Source organism: Musa acuminata, chromosome BXJ2-10, assembly GCF_036884655.1.
Source record: "Musa acuminata AAA Group cultivar baxijiao chromosome BXJ2-10, Cavendish_Baxijiao_AAA, whole genome shotgun sequence".
Classification (NCBI taxonomy): domain Eukaryota; kingdom Viridiplantae; phylum Streptophyta; class Magnoliopsida; order Zingiberales; family Musaceae; genus Musa; species Musa acuminata.
The window spans coordinates 30013143-30029686 of record NC_088347.1 but is presented as its reverse complement, the minus strand read 5'-3'; the positions used below and the strand labels follow the sequence as shown (position 1 = coordinate 30029686).

At 38.9% G+C, this 16544-nt stretch overlaps 2 protein-coding genes across 4 annotated transcripts; both read right to left on the bottom strand.

The window, feature by feature from the left end:
- Nucleotides 1–1215: 1215 nt before the first annotated feature.
- On the bottom strand, nt 1216–5300 carry LOC135584192 (transcription factor MYB124-like). 2 transcript variants are annotated; one of them, XM_065129286.1, is made up of 12 exons: nt 4914–5300; nt 4782–4828; nt 4609–4665; nt 4425–4497; nt 4018–4073; nt 3741–3920; nt 3494–3657; nt 3248–3393; nt 3011–3153; nt 2727–2920; nt 2500–2642; nt 1216–1987 (listed from the first exon to the last, which is right to left on the bottom strand). In XM_065129286.1, exons 1-12 carry the CDS (start codon nt 5010–5012, stop codon nt 1874–1876), a joined length of 1416 nt encoding a protein of 471 aa, XP_064985358.1. In that variant the 5' UTR covers nt 5013–5300; the 3' UTR covers nt 1216–1873. The 2 variants fall into 2 exon arrangements, with proteins under 2 accessions (XP_064985358.1, XP_064985359.1); XM_065129287.1 differs by having other exon boundaries at nt 2727–2908; nt 4914–5296.
- Nucleotides 5301–14064: 8764 nt separating this feature from the next.
- Nucleotides 14065–16356, bottom strand: LOC103968620 (homeobox-leucine zipper protein HOX21-like). 2 transcript variants are annotated; one of them, XM_009381896.3, is made up of 3 exons: nt 16008–16356; nt 15553–15929; nt 14065–14665 (listed from the first exon to the last, which is right to left on the bottom strand). In XM_009381896.3, exons 1-3 carry the CDS (start codon nt 16150–16152, stop codon nt 14324–14326), a joined length of 864 nt encoding a protein of 287 aa, XP_009380171.2. In that variant the 5' UTR covers nt 16153–16356; the 3' UTR covers nt 14065–14323. The 2 variants fall into 2 exon arrangements, with proteins under 2 accessions (XP_009380171.2, XP_009380172.2); XM_009381897.3 differs by having other exon boundaries at nt 16011–16320.
- Between the last annotated feature and the right edge of the window lie 188 nt (nt 16357–16544).

The following is a 16544-nucleotide window of genomic DNA, read 5'->3' as shown; positions in this document are numbered from 1 at the left end:
TGCATCAGAAACAAGTTATATCAGTCACTAATCATATCGAGACAAGATAGCAAACAAAAAGGAGTACGAGCAATAAGCAACAATGTCAAGACAGCTAAATTCCTACAAGTCAGTTGAGGATGACTTCTATGTTCACATCAGACAGAGACCATGCTGCGAGGATTAAGTTATTCAAGATCAAAAGGAACCCAAAGCAACAGTCAAAGCATATCAGCTCCAATTATATTAAATTACCAACCAACAGGCATTATGAGCTTTGAGCAGTCAGTAACCACATTAGACATAAAAATCAAAACACCCTTGATTGAGAGAGTATGACAAGGCATGCGCTCAAACAGTAACTGTCAATTTAGCAGCAGATGTTAGGTGTCAGGTTCGACCAAATTGAACATATAAACAACATCAATACATGATGCATTTACTATGTATTAATCCATACAAAAGAAAAGGCATCCATTATCATGTTCCAACATAATGATCCACTTGTTTCAGGTAACCCAAGTTAAAATCTAGTGAAAAAGCAATGGGAAATAAAAACTAGTTACTCATTCTGTTCTTTTGCTAATTTAGTAGTGGGCTTACCAATAAAAATGTGCACCATTATCCTTAAAAGTGAAAAAATAACCTGAAAGAGCATGACCCAGTTGAATCATGTGATGCACCAATTAGCTTTCACATCACACCCTGACAGTCTTCTTATTTCTGGCACTCTAGTTAAAATATAGCGAAAAGGAAGCACTTGCTCTAAGAAATCAGCACCAACATGTCTTTCTTTCATGTGATTCTAAAATAATGGTCTTACTGATTCTCTTTAACAATGCAGCATTTGGTTGCCTGCAATATATGCGGATGACCACTTGTAGGAAAAGCTTAGACCACTAGAAAAAGGGCCAACATATATAGGAACCCTTCCACCCCCTCATGTGCAAGCCGCGAGAAGGATAAATACATGTTGCACATGTATCCGAATGAAGGATGGAGGCTAAATCCACTGTCCTCATATTTGCACAAGTGCCAGACCTTTTATTTTTATTTGTCTGCTCTTGCAAAAGTCCATTATGAGGGTGGGATGTTATAACCTCGTCCACTTCAATATCCATGCAACATATTAAGGTCGAGAGGCTGTAACCATGTAAAAGAAAAACAATGCTATCTGTAATTTGGTGAGTGATACATTGTGATACTAGTTAATGTTGATAGAATCCACACAACACCAAAATAAATACTCAAAATTTTCATTGCCATAGTAATATTACATCCGTCTGACAAATACACATATGAGAAAGAAGGGAAGAAGAATAAACTCCACAGGATCGAATCTAGGATTCATCCACCCAATCAATCGAGCAGATACACACAAAAAAAAAAAAAAACAACAGGGACTCATAAAACCAGGAGATGGTTCTTATTTTATATCTTGCACACCAAACCAGAACAAAGAAAAATTCTACATGACCTTATGCTTCATGGTAGATATGGCATGTACATTACACAATGATGACCTTATGATGAACTTTATATACATGAATGACAAACCAAACATCTGAGGACTAAAACCAATATCCTATCATGGAAGAAAAAGGCAAATGAGCACCCCAAAGTTGATGCAAGTACGTGTATGCAAACAAGCAGGAGTATGGCAGCTTGGACGTGGGAAAGCTAGTGATGTTGCAAATGCACTGGTAAGGACACACCTATTATTTGCAGACTTAAAATTGCCTCTGATAAAAACAGGACATGTCTGCAATTCAAGCCAAGGAAAGAAAGCAGGAACCACAAACGGGAATCTATATATTTTCAAAGACACACAACGCCTAACTTCTGGACTGACGAAATCCTTAAAAGAATAGAGTAGAACTTTCTATATCACATACTAGGATGGCTTGAAGGTATCAAGAAGAGCCCTTTTGCAGGATGGCTGCTTACTGGAGTTTGTGTTGGTGGCCGGAGATGACAAATCAAGCACGTTAAGTAGGAAATGTCGCTCCTGGATAATACAAGAAATTGAATTATTAATAATGAAAATATAAATTAAATGTTCAAGGAACAACAAGCTTCTTCCAGCTGTTGGAGACAAGTCAATCATCTCTTTGTATTTCTCAAGAGGAAACCAACATGCTGATTTATGTCACAGAAGTACCAGTAGTAGTGCAGAAATTTTAATAACAACTTGTTATGTAGTTAGCAAAAACATCTACATGCAGAGGATCAGGTGCTTTTGACATGTTTGATCCAACAACTCATCAAGAACATTATAGATTCCATAATTAATATGTGCAAACAAGTTAAAAGGGATAATTCTTTAACAAATGGAAGTTCAAGAAAAAAGTCAAAATCTATTTCTGCAAGTTCATGCACTTTTGTTTTCCTATTATGTGATGCAGGACAAGGACTGTACGACTATCGCAATCGTGAGCATCAGCATGTAGGTTGGTTCCAGATCCAAGTGGAAGATATTAGATTGCTTAGCTCAGTAAGATATAAAAAATCATAACTCACACTTGAAGTAAAAACTGGGCTTGGAATTCCATCTGTAAACGACTGGAAAGGTGGGATTGTCTGGAGGGGAGATGCAAATTCTGAGAGTGCACAACCACTCACAACTTCATCCTTTGGCATTTCAGACACTGATAAGATTGCCTCTGAAAGCAGGACAAATAATTCAGTGAGAACATTTTCATCTGTTCCAGTATTCACAGTCAGTACTATATAGATTTGTTCCATACCTGGAGAAGCAGTCATGCTGGAACATGCGGCGTCATCATTAAGATAACTGACCTCATTATCCGTCTGCAGTGAACAATCCTCATACTGAGGATTGCTTTTACCTTGTGCAGAATTCAAGTCGTGGGTTGAGCCTGTGCTGCACCCAGAACTCCCTTGAGAATCCTCATGAGAATCAAGTTGCCTGATAAATTGACTAGCCATTACGTTTTACTCGTACATCAACTGATAGAACTAAAAGTGAATCTATTAGTCTACACAAACGTGTTTTCCACTCTCTGTTTACCTCAATGGCTGTTGCTCCTCTTCTTTGTTGCTATTCAAATCCTCTATCAAGTCTCTGAGCTCATCTAGCATACAACCCATTCCAGATAATTTTCTTCTCAGTGACCCACTGTCTTCAGTTTGGATCAAGTAATCTTGAAGTTCCTGATGAAGTCCAAATATTCACAAAACCAAAGCAGGGATAAGCTATTTTAGCGCTGAACGTGAATCCATGTATTTCTAATTTTGCAACTAGCACCTTCCATGCCTCGTCGAAACTCTGGTTGGTATTTTCAGCATTGACTTTCTTGGAAAGGGATGTAAGCAATTCAGCTTGTTGCAACAAGGCTGTTAGTTTTGGATCATCTCTCCTGATAAAGGTTCCTTGATTATCTTTGTTGGAAACTGATTAGACATCAGTAAAAGTTAGTGTTTATAAGACCAGAAGAAGTGCTTTATGACAATACTAACCACTTTCACTGAAATGGATAGAAACATTGTTTACCATCATATAGAGGTCCTCTCAGGTTTTCTGTCAAACCATTTAAAGTATCAGAGTTCTGAACAAGCACTGCTAGAGGTGGTCTTAGTTGATTTTGTTCCGGTCCATGTTCCCCAAGAAATCTCTTATGCCCTTCATTAATCTCCTTGGGATGAAGCACATGGTATCTATCTTGCAAGTGAAAGGAGTGTGAGAATCTTAATTATTTGTACCATTACTTGGTGGTTCAAATTACAGAAAATCTTTTTACCTGATCTGCTTATTGGATGTTGATGACTCCCTCGCCACTGCTGCAGCATAGCCATCTTGAACTATAACCCTCTTATTACTTTGATCAAACGATGAACCCTTATTCTCCTTGGAAGAAGCCTCAAGCTTTACCCTTTTCTTGCAGAGGGTGGAGAACCGGTTCTTTACGGCATTATCAGTTCTGTCATTGGGTATAGCAATAGACATCAGATTTCTATAATTTGTTCTTCCATAACACTGGATGCGTCGTCATTAAAGGTAGAAGTGGGAGTGAATACCTTCCTGATACCACCTTTGCAATCTCTGTCCATCTGTTCCCGAAAATCTTCTGCGCCTGCACATTAGCTTTACTTGGAGGGTCAAGGGCATACAGAAAATTCAAAGCAAATCGCAGCTCACTAGCAATCAAATTGCATTAATAGAACAGAAGAAAACGGATCTTCAGCTGTAAAGGACACTGTTCCTCCTGATGCATCTAAACTGTATGAATATTGTTGCCCATATAAGGAAACCAAACACATACCAGAAACAACGACCACACATCAGAAAACAGGAATAGAACAGGAAGATGAGCAATAATGTTCCCATCGTAATAAAACCACGATAGCAAAAGGCTACTTCTTTGACTCGATACAGGTGCCAACAAGATAGTTAAAATCCGCGGACTGGTTATCGAATTCCTTACCTCACATAAGAGCATATCCTCCTCCGCTGACCACCCACCTTTCTTACACTCTGAATTCAAGTAGGTGTACCATCTGCAATTTTGACAACGGACTTGTGTCACTTCCGCTAAAGATTCCAACACAAATCCATCCACAAATTTAGCAAAAAGATTTTTCCTTTTGAAATTATCCGATGTCGCTCACCTTCTCCGGCACTGTCTGCTGGTCTTATCCTTGAATAAAGCTGCGATACTTGTCCAACTGCCCACAAAACCAACCAGAGTCCATAACAGAACTTCCAGATGAAGTGCAAGGACTGCACCATTAAATTAGAACAAGGTCAGAGAGAACAAAAATTCAAAGAATTGCAGACTGACTTGTCGGTTCCGTGAAGAGCAATGTGTTCCCGGAGCAAATCATCCTCCTGCAAGAAATCCAGATTCCAGACCGTCAAAAACTCGACCTTTGAGTGACCAAAAAAAAAAAAGAAAAAGACAGATAATTGAGACCTGAGACGTCCAGGTAACGATATGCCGATCCTTCTTCGCAGGCGGCTTCGCCGAAGGAGCGACTGAGATGGGGTTGTTCTCCTTCTCCAATCCCTGCATGATCAAAAGTATTCCAGCCGAAGAGCTCGTACCGGATCGGAAAAGACCTCGACGGAGGGCGGATCTAGCGATCCATAAGAAGCGGCCGAGGGTTTTGAAGGGAGGAATGGGTTTGCGAGGGGATTGATTAGGGTTTGGAAGCGCGCGAGTTCGGGAATGTTTGAAAAAAAAATGAAATAGGGAAGGGTAAGAAACGTGAAAGTATTAAGAGGGAGGGGAGGAGAGGAGAAGGGAGTTGGAAAGGTTGATGGTAAACAGATGGGAGAAGAAGAAGAAGACGGGGTGGGGGTGAGATGGCGTTCACCCACCGGTGCGTTTAAGGACACGTCACGTCCTCCGTGAAGGTCAGATAATATATTTTCGTAATTATTAAATTCATTTTTTAAAAAAATAATAATAAATAAATAAATAAGGTCAAATCATCAGCAAAAATCGACTAAAACATATTTTAAGTATTCAAAATGCCTCATAAAGAATGATCCAAAAGGTCCTCCGGTTTCATCCTTTATAAAAGAAATATTGAAAGCCCAAAAAAGCCAAATTTTCTTAAAATATATTATTGAGGAAAACTGTTACCTCATTAAATAAATATTATGAAAAACATATCAATTTTTGTTAAAATATATTATTATATTATTATTCAAAGAAAACAGTTTTCTGAAAAAAAATTCAAACAAATTTAAAAGTAGAAATATTGAAGTCGTGAAGCGATCGCTCATCTCCGTAACGTGAAGTGGATTTACTGTTATCCGCTCCGGAGGGCGGTGCGATGACTCCCTCACATGAAGGCGGATCAGAGGCGAAGTTACCCGGTGACAGCGGCAAATTAGAACACATTAGATATGAAACTAGAGGAATAGATCTTTTGATAGATACCTGTGTGAGTCACACTTGAATCAAGTGGGGCATGGGATTGAGACAGCCCCATGAGGAAGGTCAGTTGTTAGGTAGACCTGCAATTTTGAAAAGGAGGAATTGAGAGGGAAAAGTTTCACCATATAGATCGAGCTCTTAAACACCACAAGGAATCCATCTCCATGAGGACCTGTAAGAGAAGGTTGTGTGGGAAAATTCCTTGCCGGTTGCCATCATCCACCTTCGGATGCCGTCATCTCACTGTGGCTAGTTCATCATGCATGTGTTGTGTTGATTGTTCCAGACTGCTTTGTCTGCATGAAAGCAACACCTCCTTCTGAATCAGTCAATAGAAAGGAGACAATTATTTATATTTCAAAATTTAAATGTTACGTGATGAAGTCACAGCTGTTTGAAACCCAAAAATAAAAATAAAAAAGAAAGACTTTGTAGCAGTTCATCCTCAACTTTGACTTTGATCCAACCATGATTGGAAAAACAACTGAAAAAATATATCATATCATGCCTGATGACATTGTGCACCAGTTTGGGTTGGACAAGATTGATTCCACCTATTATCTATTTATCAAAAAGACAATTTATTCTTGCCACTGAAGTGAGTGAAAGAACACAGTCAAACATGAGAAGAAAATTCAAGGCACACAGGAAAATACAATGCATGTATATGTGTATCCATACATATATCAAGAGGATTAGGACAATAGGAAAGAAGAAGATGGATCAGTCAAAAGAGAGTGTTGACATCACAGGAGATAAAAGAGTTATGTGAGTAGCTAACAGGAGGAGATGAAGAAACGATCAAGGAAAAAGAAGAGAAATTACCTTCAATAGGAATTTCACTAACCTTAATAAAGTCGACCCGAGGATGAAATGGTCAGCTCATCTCCTGAGGTTAATGCAATCAGCAAGTTAGACTATATAATTAGCAGTCAATTAATTTTATTGAACATATAATTCTCAATAAGAGTTTGCTTTTGTACTATGGGAATAAAGAGAAATGCTACACACAAAGGTACTTTAAAAGGGTGTGCACAATATTCCCAAGTTAAAGGCTCAGTGCAATCCACATCATGTGATATTAGCAGCTTTTACTTTTTATTTCTTCCTTTTATCCTTTTAGATTGCCAAAGCTTTCTTTTCTCTTCTTTTGTGGGTTATTCATAGAGGAAAATAACACGATGAGTGGATCCAAAAGGAGTAAATAGACAGGTCCCACACAGGAAGAAAGGAAGGAGTTATCATGTCCTATATCATAAGTTAGATTGTGATGCTTGGGATTCCTACATTTTGAATGGTACCTTGCTTTGATGTCCGCGCCACTTTCCCAGGTGCAGTTCTCGCCCTCCCACCTTCCTGTCCACGGTCGATCTCTGTTGGAAAAGAGAAAGGGAACTGGAATCCTATGCCTCGGTGCTCCATCATCCACGATGGTAAAAGCTGTGGCTGCAGGCTCCATCATCCACCATGATAAGGCTCCAGATTCTGAAGGGCACTGCCGCATACATTCAAGTCGTGATGTTTTAACCAGGGAGCAGAAAAATACTTGAAAGAAACAGTGCATGCACCTCCTGACCTGAATACTGGATTACATGTAGAAATGCTGCCTCTGGAGGAAGTCAACATGTGTGTATAGGCTTGCCTGGGTCTGACTTCTCTGCTGTCTCGGTGATGAAGTGAAAGACTGTCATATAGCAGCATCATAGATCCAAGAATCAAATAACTCTACTGAGATGTCCTGAGATCCTGCAAGTTTAGGCAGACTAGTTTTATAACTGTCACTCAGAAAGAGAATCTGGAAATAAATGATGAATCTAGCATTCTCATACAATAAAATGATGAATCCAGTTCTGATCATAGTTTTCAGTTACCATCATCTTCTACAGTGTAGGCAGATCCAGAAGCTTTATAATTAGACAATACATGATCACCAGCTGTCAGGATTAAGCCATTATTTTTCTGATCAGCTATCTTCTCAACAAAAGCTGATCTCCACTGAGTTGTCTTTTGACCGAAAGCAGAAGAGTCTGGCGATATTAAATAGAGGGCCCAAGAGGAGGAATAGTAACGAGGTTCAGAGTGCCCTACCACTGGTCATCTTGTGTTGAAAATGTACTCAAATTCTCCTTGAAATTTACAATGTCTGACCTCATCCACCAGGGGTTACCACGTTTGTTGTGCAGTAGCTGTGTGTTTGTGAAGCATCAGTTTGCACAACATTCAAGTTCCAAACCCCTGTTTGAATCTGTAATACCTTTGTTCTTTTGCTTTCCAACAGTATCCAATTCCTGTTATCAACAGCTGTTAAGCAAAATTAAAGACACATAAAACCTCTAAATTTATTATATCATAAAAAGTGTTCAAATAACTCCTTTTCCCCCCTCTAATAAGAGTATAAGACTGAAATGACTTTATTATATTGCAGTAAAAAATAAAATGCTTATCTTCCCATTCTCTGGGTCTTTGGACTTTTTGTACCACACTACCTGTTCTCTAGGTATAATTCAGCCCTTGGGCTTTGCTCAAATACTGTTCAGTAGTCTGAGCTTCTCCTACGACAGGACAGTGTTGGTTCACCATATCTGTTCCTCACTTGGTCAACCCAACCCAGTAATGCCTCAATATAACTACCATTTTTTGCAAAGCAGCTCTGGGAGGAAAAGAACTTTCTAAGAGAAGAAATCTGGGTGGAGAAAAGATTGCTTTATCATACTCCTGACTAATTTTTTCTGCATTCCTTCTCATCCTGGTTTCTCAGAAATATTTGATCAATTTCCAAGCAACCGAGTGCTTAATTGTCCAAAAATAACTTGCATTTGTTAAAAGCAGGAGCTGGAAACTGAAATGACTTCAATAGCAAGTGCAACACCAATATCCTTTCAGAAATTATGGATCAAGTAACTGAAAAAGTCACAAAGGCTAGGCATGACATATCACTTTAATTGTTGGAGTAGGTTAATGTGCATACGGGATGTACAATTTTAGGCAACTGACATCAGCTATATGACACAGCAAAATCAGGCATATATCACCCTTATACACAAAATATCTCAGGAAATCATAACAATAAACATTAGAACATTTAAGAAAATAAAACAGGTGAGAACCCATTTGACCATCATAATCATTTGTATAATATTTGTCGCTGTTGAAAAATACCACAACTATTTACAATGTCTAAATATCCAATAGTTGCTTCCAAAGGTTTTGGAGACAATGGTGCAAAGCCTTTATATTCCCAAGCGAACGAAAACCTTTGTTTATCTCCTGTTTTCCCTGCAGAAAAGTTTATCAAGTATATAATACTTAAACATATAGAGATCACTCTTTCCACTGATGAACTCACTTTAAAAAATCATATAATTCCAAAATATGGTAGATAAAAAATTTTGTTGCTTCAACATTCTTTGACATGCTCTGACTATATAATAAAAAGTTTCATCAATGACAAAAGTTATGGAGCATCACAATGAGACAAAAGGAAAAAAACAATTTTACAAAACCTCAGAATGTAAAAAAGGGAAAACGCTACTACTTCAACTGTCTTTTTACCTTCTCACTTAATAGAAGATATTATATTTATCAACAGATATAATAGACTCTTGCTCAGAAAATACAAGTAACCAATAAACTGAGAAACTATAAGACTGGAGTTTTTCTTTGGTACTATTTCATGTAACATGTTAGTTCTTGTTTTAGCTCTCCACAACTATTACCATCAAAATCCTAGTGTTGAAAGGTATGATAAAAATAGAGCAATCTCGGCAACCACCAAAGAAACAAAATTGAGGTTGTAGCATTGCAGGAGTAACTACAAGGCCATTTATTTGCTTAAGAGAAAATAATTGTTTGCAACTATGAAGCACAGATACTTCTAAGTGGCAACTCATGTAGCATATATAGAATAACACCTTGCGATTACTGATAAAAAAAATGTCTACAGATTGTTTAACAAGATGTACATACATGAACCTTGAATTATAGAAAATCGAGGAAAGATCAAGATCTTGTTTCTTTATATTGTCTTTACTACATAAAAATAACCCAAGCATCCAAGAGTAACTTACATAGCCGAATATAACTAAGCAAGCTAATGGAGACCTTTAACAGTTAAAATTACCTCACAAAGAACCATTTATGATTGCTAGAACTTCACAAAAAGACACAGGTTGCAAGGCAGGTCATGCGTATTATATTTTGCATATTATCCATTCCATCTCTTTTTTTATTGCCGACTCAATCTTTGAGTCTTCATTTAGACTAAAATTTCAGAGTGATGCCATCAAACAGTTTGCAATATGAAGCGCATTTGACAGACAAATGTCTGCTTTTGTGGTAGTTATACAAAGACCACTTCACTCATTAATTTGGTCGTATATAACATTTTGAAGTATCATCTGATGACGTTGATTCTCTACCAACAGGTATAGAACAGGGCAAGAGGAGACGAAGGACACGGCGACTTGCGCGGAAGGAAGGCGGGATCTTGGGCACAAAGATCTCATTGAGGGCATACACCTAGGGGGAGGAAACCCCCAATTTCTACACGAAAGATCCAAACCTTTGGTGTGAAGAACCCTCACAGCCCGGTGCCTCTCTTGTTCTCCAACCGAGTCTACGCCTACGCCACGCATGGGCGACAGGGGGCACAAGGAAGGCGGGATCTTGGACAGAAAGATCTCAAGAACATGACTGTGTACCTCTAGGAGAAGAGAACCACCGGCCCGCTGGGGACGACTGGAGCGCAAGAAAGGCGGAATCTTGGAGGGAAAAGAAGGGATTCGGCGCGGCGGAGAGCAGTGGCGAGACGCAAGAGAGGCAGTCGCGGTTTCATGGTAGTTATGTCGGCGTATCATAACTAGTTATACGTACACGTGTCAACGATCCGTCCGCCGCCTTTGCATGTTTAGCCTTTTTTTCACCATATTAAATAAAGAAATAAATACAACTGTCAGATCTCGTCCAATTTCTATTGCATCCGTCCATCGAATCCGGGAACGTCGACGGCTATGAGATATATATATATATATATATATATATATATATATATATATATATATATATATACTCAAATAAATGTAAGTTTATTTGAATCTAATTTTATGAATAGATTCTCACCAATCAAACTAGGTAGCAATATCTTGGTGTCAAATTTGAATCTAATTAACATATATGTTTGGATTCAAGGAAAGGATAATTAAATTTGGTTTAAGTGGGTTGGGTATATTTAATACTTGAAAGACCCAACAAGCTACAGTGACTCCCTCCCTCCCTCTATCCAATAATCATTATTGCTATGAAGTTAAACAATATTTTTGATCCAAAGTCTTGCATGAGAATTCATAACTACAGATTGCATTTCAATGTTTTGAAAGCCACCCACCTTTGCTTTCGAAGATAATCTTCATAAAAGAACTGCATGAAGAACATAAATTCATCATAATGGGGGAATTCTACAAAGACTTGGTTTCAGCTTCTCAAAACAAGATATCTTCTGTGCCTTTAGATAAATAGAAAGCAAGAATGATAATAAGAGACTTGAATGAAATCAGGTCATCTTAACACTGGAAGATGTTCTTTTTGTGGTAGGTTTTTCAGAAGATCATCAATACTGATTGTCTTAATGTTTTCAAGAAGCTGTTTTGAACTTAACACCATCCTTCTACCCTCTGAACATCTTCTAACCTTGAAGCAGCATATTTCTGAAAACAGAGTTTCAGAAACACTCATGTTTCATATCATGCTGCAGTCAAGTTGTCTTGGAAAACTCATTTCTGAAATCAAAGAAAGCACTAGAAAAACCATTTCTGAAAACAGATTGGTTTGATGCTGAAGTCGATTCATCTTATGCCATCTCATATGTCCATTGCACATGCGTAATCCTATTATTCTGAAGTACCTAAGCAGGCAGAGTGCAAATACAATTGACAAATGCAAGATGGAGAGACATTTTTTTAAGAGTAAGATTGCAAAGCCTAGTTGGCAACACATGCATGCTACCGATACAAGCATTTCATTTTAAGCATATATACTTGCAAACATATGAGAATTAGTAGTCTACTCACTGATGTCTTCGATCTACTTTCTTACTGTTACATGCCCTGACATTTAGAAGATCAGTAGAGTATTTCTAAGATGAGTTGTCTGACATCATGATACTGTCTCAACTATGGTGGACCTAATGTTAAAGACATATTGATAATCATGGTTACTGGATTAGCAACCTCATGCATGATTGATAATGATCTGTCTTCTGCATGTCACCATACAGAAACTTCCTGACTTGATGATCCACTTCCATTTCACTTCAAAGAAATATATCCTTCAAGAGAGCCTATTGCCTTTGAGCCAAAGTATGATCACCAGAGCACTGTTGTGGCAACTTTCTTGGCCATGCAAAGACTTGGTGCTTGAGCTTCCACATGCAGCAGAATACTCTTCACCAAGCTTTGAAATCATTGGATCAGTGTCAAGAACAGTGGCCTGTCATGAGATTTTGCAGACCTTAATCATTGCAGACCTTATCTTGGGCATGGCTTGTCAGATTCCCTTTTAGCCTCACCTGTTTGGACTGTATGAGGATGGATTACAAGATAGAAATAAAGTTACATCATGAAAGGGAACTCAGTAACTTACCTGGCTAGGAACAAAAGCATCGAATCAATACTTGAAACAAAAGGCATCTTGCAATCTAACTAGATACTACAAGTACTACATGCCAATTGCTGTCCATTCCGAGTTTACCGCAGTTCATTTTTTTCCTTTGTTCTGAAGAAGATGACTGCAGTGTTGACTTGTCCATCTTGTTTTCAGCATCTAGTCAACACAATCTGCAGCATTATGTTTCTTTTTAAGGCTGGCCGTGTCGATTGGTAATCATCTGAAGATTGTTCCTCACACATCGTACTCTCCTTTGATTGTTCTTCTTTCATCTCGCATTTGGTTCTTTCATTTCCCTACTGAGAGTTTCTTGTGAAGCAACACAAAGGAAGTCACATCTGGCACAATCTTGCAGGGAAACTTGTAATGCACAAGATAAGCTGACAGCAGTGTGAGAGATGCAAACTGGAACACATACATTGAACAAGCATTCTGTTATAAATCATGCATGCATTTAAATCAGGAAAATGATGGTTGATGTCCTTCTCATACACAGACCAATCATCATGGTGCAAATATGCTGTCCTCCTCAGGGTAGGGAATGCATGATAGAGAACAGACATCTGCCTTTGTACTGAGAGCCATGAATCGCCAAGTCTGACCCTTGGGGGATGCGCAAAAAATTGTGTTTCCTGAGCTGTATCTTTCACTCTTTCCCTGTTCCTAGACTTCTGCAAGCTCAACAAGTTTGTCTACTCCTCCTATCATGGCCATTTGCAGAGTGCAGAGCCCTTTTAGTTACCAGAAAAAATGTCCACAGAAATCTTCCTGAACATGATAGGAAAGATGCCCTGTGGAAATCAGTAACTTACTGTCCTTGATGATCTCCTCATGAATGTTTACAACTTGGAACAAAGAATGTGGCACCAAATGACAGTGGCACTTCTCTTGATCCCCCGGATGCTGCCTGGTCCACAGTTTGGTGTCTTGAAGTAGCAAGCTCACCAGTCTATCACTAGGTGGTCCTTAAAGGATGCCATATCTACAATGAACACTCTTATTTGTGGAAACATCGATTTATGACATCGTTTAGTCTCGCATCACTAAGAAACATAGGTTAGATATTTTAATTAAGTAATTTGTGTTCTAGTGATGTCTAATTCCACAATTTTCTGAATCTGTTAACATTTGATCATCAATTCAAAAGGATAAGCTACAGGATCAACAATCCATGGAAAAGCTTCAAATAAGAGATAAGAATAATTTCTTATTGAACAAAATCAATTCTGCCTTACCTTCTTTCTTTATGTATTACTTTGAGAAATTCTTTCCTTATATCATGTATAAAATGCTTCAGAAAACTGATGTGATACCTAAAATTTACGACGGAACTGATTAAATACTTGCATATTTCCTCTCCTAAACCTAAAGTTTTGTTGTATGCTTTAGAATAACAAGAAGTTGACACGCTTTACAACCTTTTAGCTTTGGATGGATGAGACTTTGAACTTTCTTCAATACAGATGAGCAGATATATGAGAGATAGCTACTTCATGTCTCATGCAAAATTATGACACACTTCAGCAATAAGCACAAAATTCCTGGTGCAACTTGAAACGATCTACACACATCAAAGACACTTTATTTCCTTGTTGACTCTCTCCCCCTCACCTGATTCAACTCTGGAAGTTGCATTTTTCCTCCTACATCGATGATGATGGAAACAACCAAATTTAAGCTTGAAATATAATTTGACTAGTGCTAATGCAGCAGCAATTTTCACAATTTACCAGGAGAATTATCGAGGGTGCTCTAGATAATAGACCGAAACGAAGAGACTAATGAAAGTGGTGGTGATCTGGCCATGACCAGAGAGCAGATTGATCTCCCATGCTGCCCAACAAGTTGCTGAAGCTGACTTCTGGGGCTTCATTCTCTACCTTGGCACATTGGAATTCTGGCTTGCAGGAGTTGTGGAGGAGCTGGTTAATGTCGACTGGCCTAATTGATGGGAAGTATGGCAAGATTTGGTGAGGAGGCAGGGAGCTCTCAATCACTGATGTTCTTGAGATATCTATGTTGATCTCTGAGCTGTTCTCACTTCTATTGCTGCAAGAACCTTCAGTTTCTTTGTTGAGATTGATCATATCCGATGTTTCTGTACCTCTGAATGCCAAAATCTGCGCATTTGACTTGGCTCACGACACAGGAATATGTATGAAACTACCAGAAATTACTTGAACAAAATCTTAATGATCATATAAATAGAAAGAGACTAACAAGAACAGACATGTTCATACTCCACAATCTAATATAGGAAGAATGGCTACTTAAGATAGATGGTGTCAAAATTTTTGACCCCGAGTGCATCACCTGTCAATCTTTTCTCTACAGTTGATTGCGTGAGGTGGATGGAGCCTTACTGATGCTTGATAGGTCATATATCACAGGTTGAAGATGTCCTGATCAGAAAGGGATATTTTCTTTTCTTCTTCTTTTTGATGAAAGATCCGAAAGGGAATCAGGAAAGAGATTTCAAATTGTTGCCATTGTCTTCACATCAATACCAAATGATCAAGTTGGTTTGTTAGATTATCATTACTCCTGTGATTGATATTGACTTATTTGATGTGATTTTTTTTGTTTCTTTTTCTTTTATTAGTTTTATTCTGGTTGGTACCAAGGAGCTCATTTCTTTGTATCTTTTGTGGCTCATTTGCAAGCATCAGTGTCCTGCAAAATTTCATCTGATGCAGAAGTTTCCATGTCCTCTGGATGAGTATCAAAAAGGAAAAGGTAAAAGTCTTCATCATGATCTCCAGATCTTTCTAGTACCATTTCATAGCTAAAAAGATGGTTGTGTTTGGCACAATAAAGGAGACAAGGAAAGGAATCAAAATAAAAGATAGACACGGTAATGATTCACCCAATCATTATGAGTTCATTTCTAATCTATGAACAGGCATCTTCCTCAAAAGACTCAAAACTACTCATGCAGAAATGAATAGATTTAAGTTGAGATGTTCATCATATATTTATATATAGATTGAAGAAAATTGAGACATACCTCAGCTCGGAGTTTCTTGTTCTGGGATTGGAGAGCCTCGTTCTCTGTTTTGATGGCCTCAAACTGCCTCTTGAGCACATCATAGTCCTTCTCCAATTGCTTCGTCTTCCACCTTGCTCGCCTGTTCTGGAACCAGATGGCCACTTGCCTCGGCCGCAGCCCAAGAGCCCTGGCCAGCTGCATTTTCCTCTCAGGCTCCAGTTTGTTCCCCAGCTCAAAGTTCTTCTCCAATGTCCTCACCTGCTCTATGTTGAGCCTCTTCTTCTTCTCCCCTGCTTGCCAACCATCATCCGACAAGTCATCGTCGGCGTTCATCTCCTCGCAGCTCTCGATCCCCGGGAAGGATATGGATCTCTTCCCCATCACCGGAGCCACACCTGCACCACCAAATCAAGTAAAGCACAATTGAGTCACTTCCACCTGAGGTTGGAGGCTCGGAAATGGTTGCCACAGACCACCTCTGAGGTCTTGCGGACCGGTATGGAGGAGGGAGCCGAGAGGGGCTGTGAGTTGGTTCCCTTCTTCATAGGGTGTCTCCGTATGGAACATGAAGTTCGAGGGGAAGGAGGAGGAAGAGGCCATTCCATTGCAGGCCATCATCTGCTACAGGGTAGAGAGGTCACAGAGCAAGAACATGGTGGAAGGGGGGAAGGAAGAAGGATGGTTTGAGGTCGATGGCTGGGAAGATGGACACATAAACTGCAAAAATACTGTACAGAGAGAAGAAGAATATGCAATCAGTTATAGGCAGCGATGAGATCAAATTAAGATTAACATGAGATGAAGACGAGGAGTAAAAGTCTGCTTGGAAAGATCTACGAATGTTAACAATGTTTACGTCCAGAATTGACAATCTCTATCAGATTCAATCGACTAGTCTGTTTCTCATAAATAATGTTATCCCGATCGACAGCCATCTTTATAATCTGTGGTTAATCACTGTGGACACAGTCCACACCTTATTCCAAACGAGATGAACGGAGTTGGATACT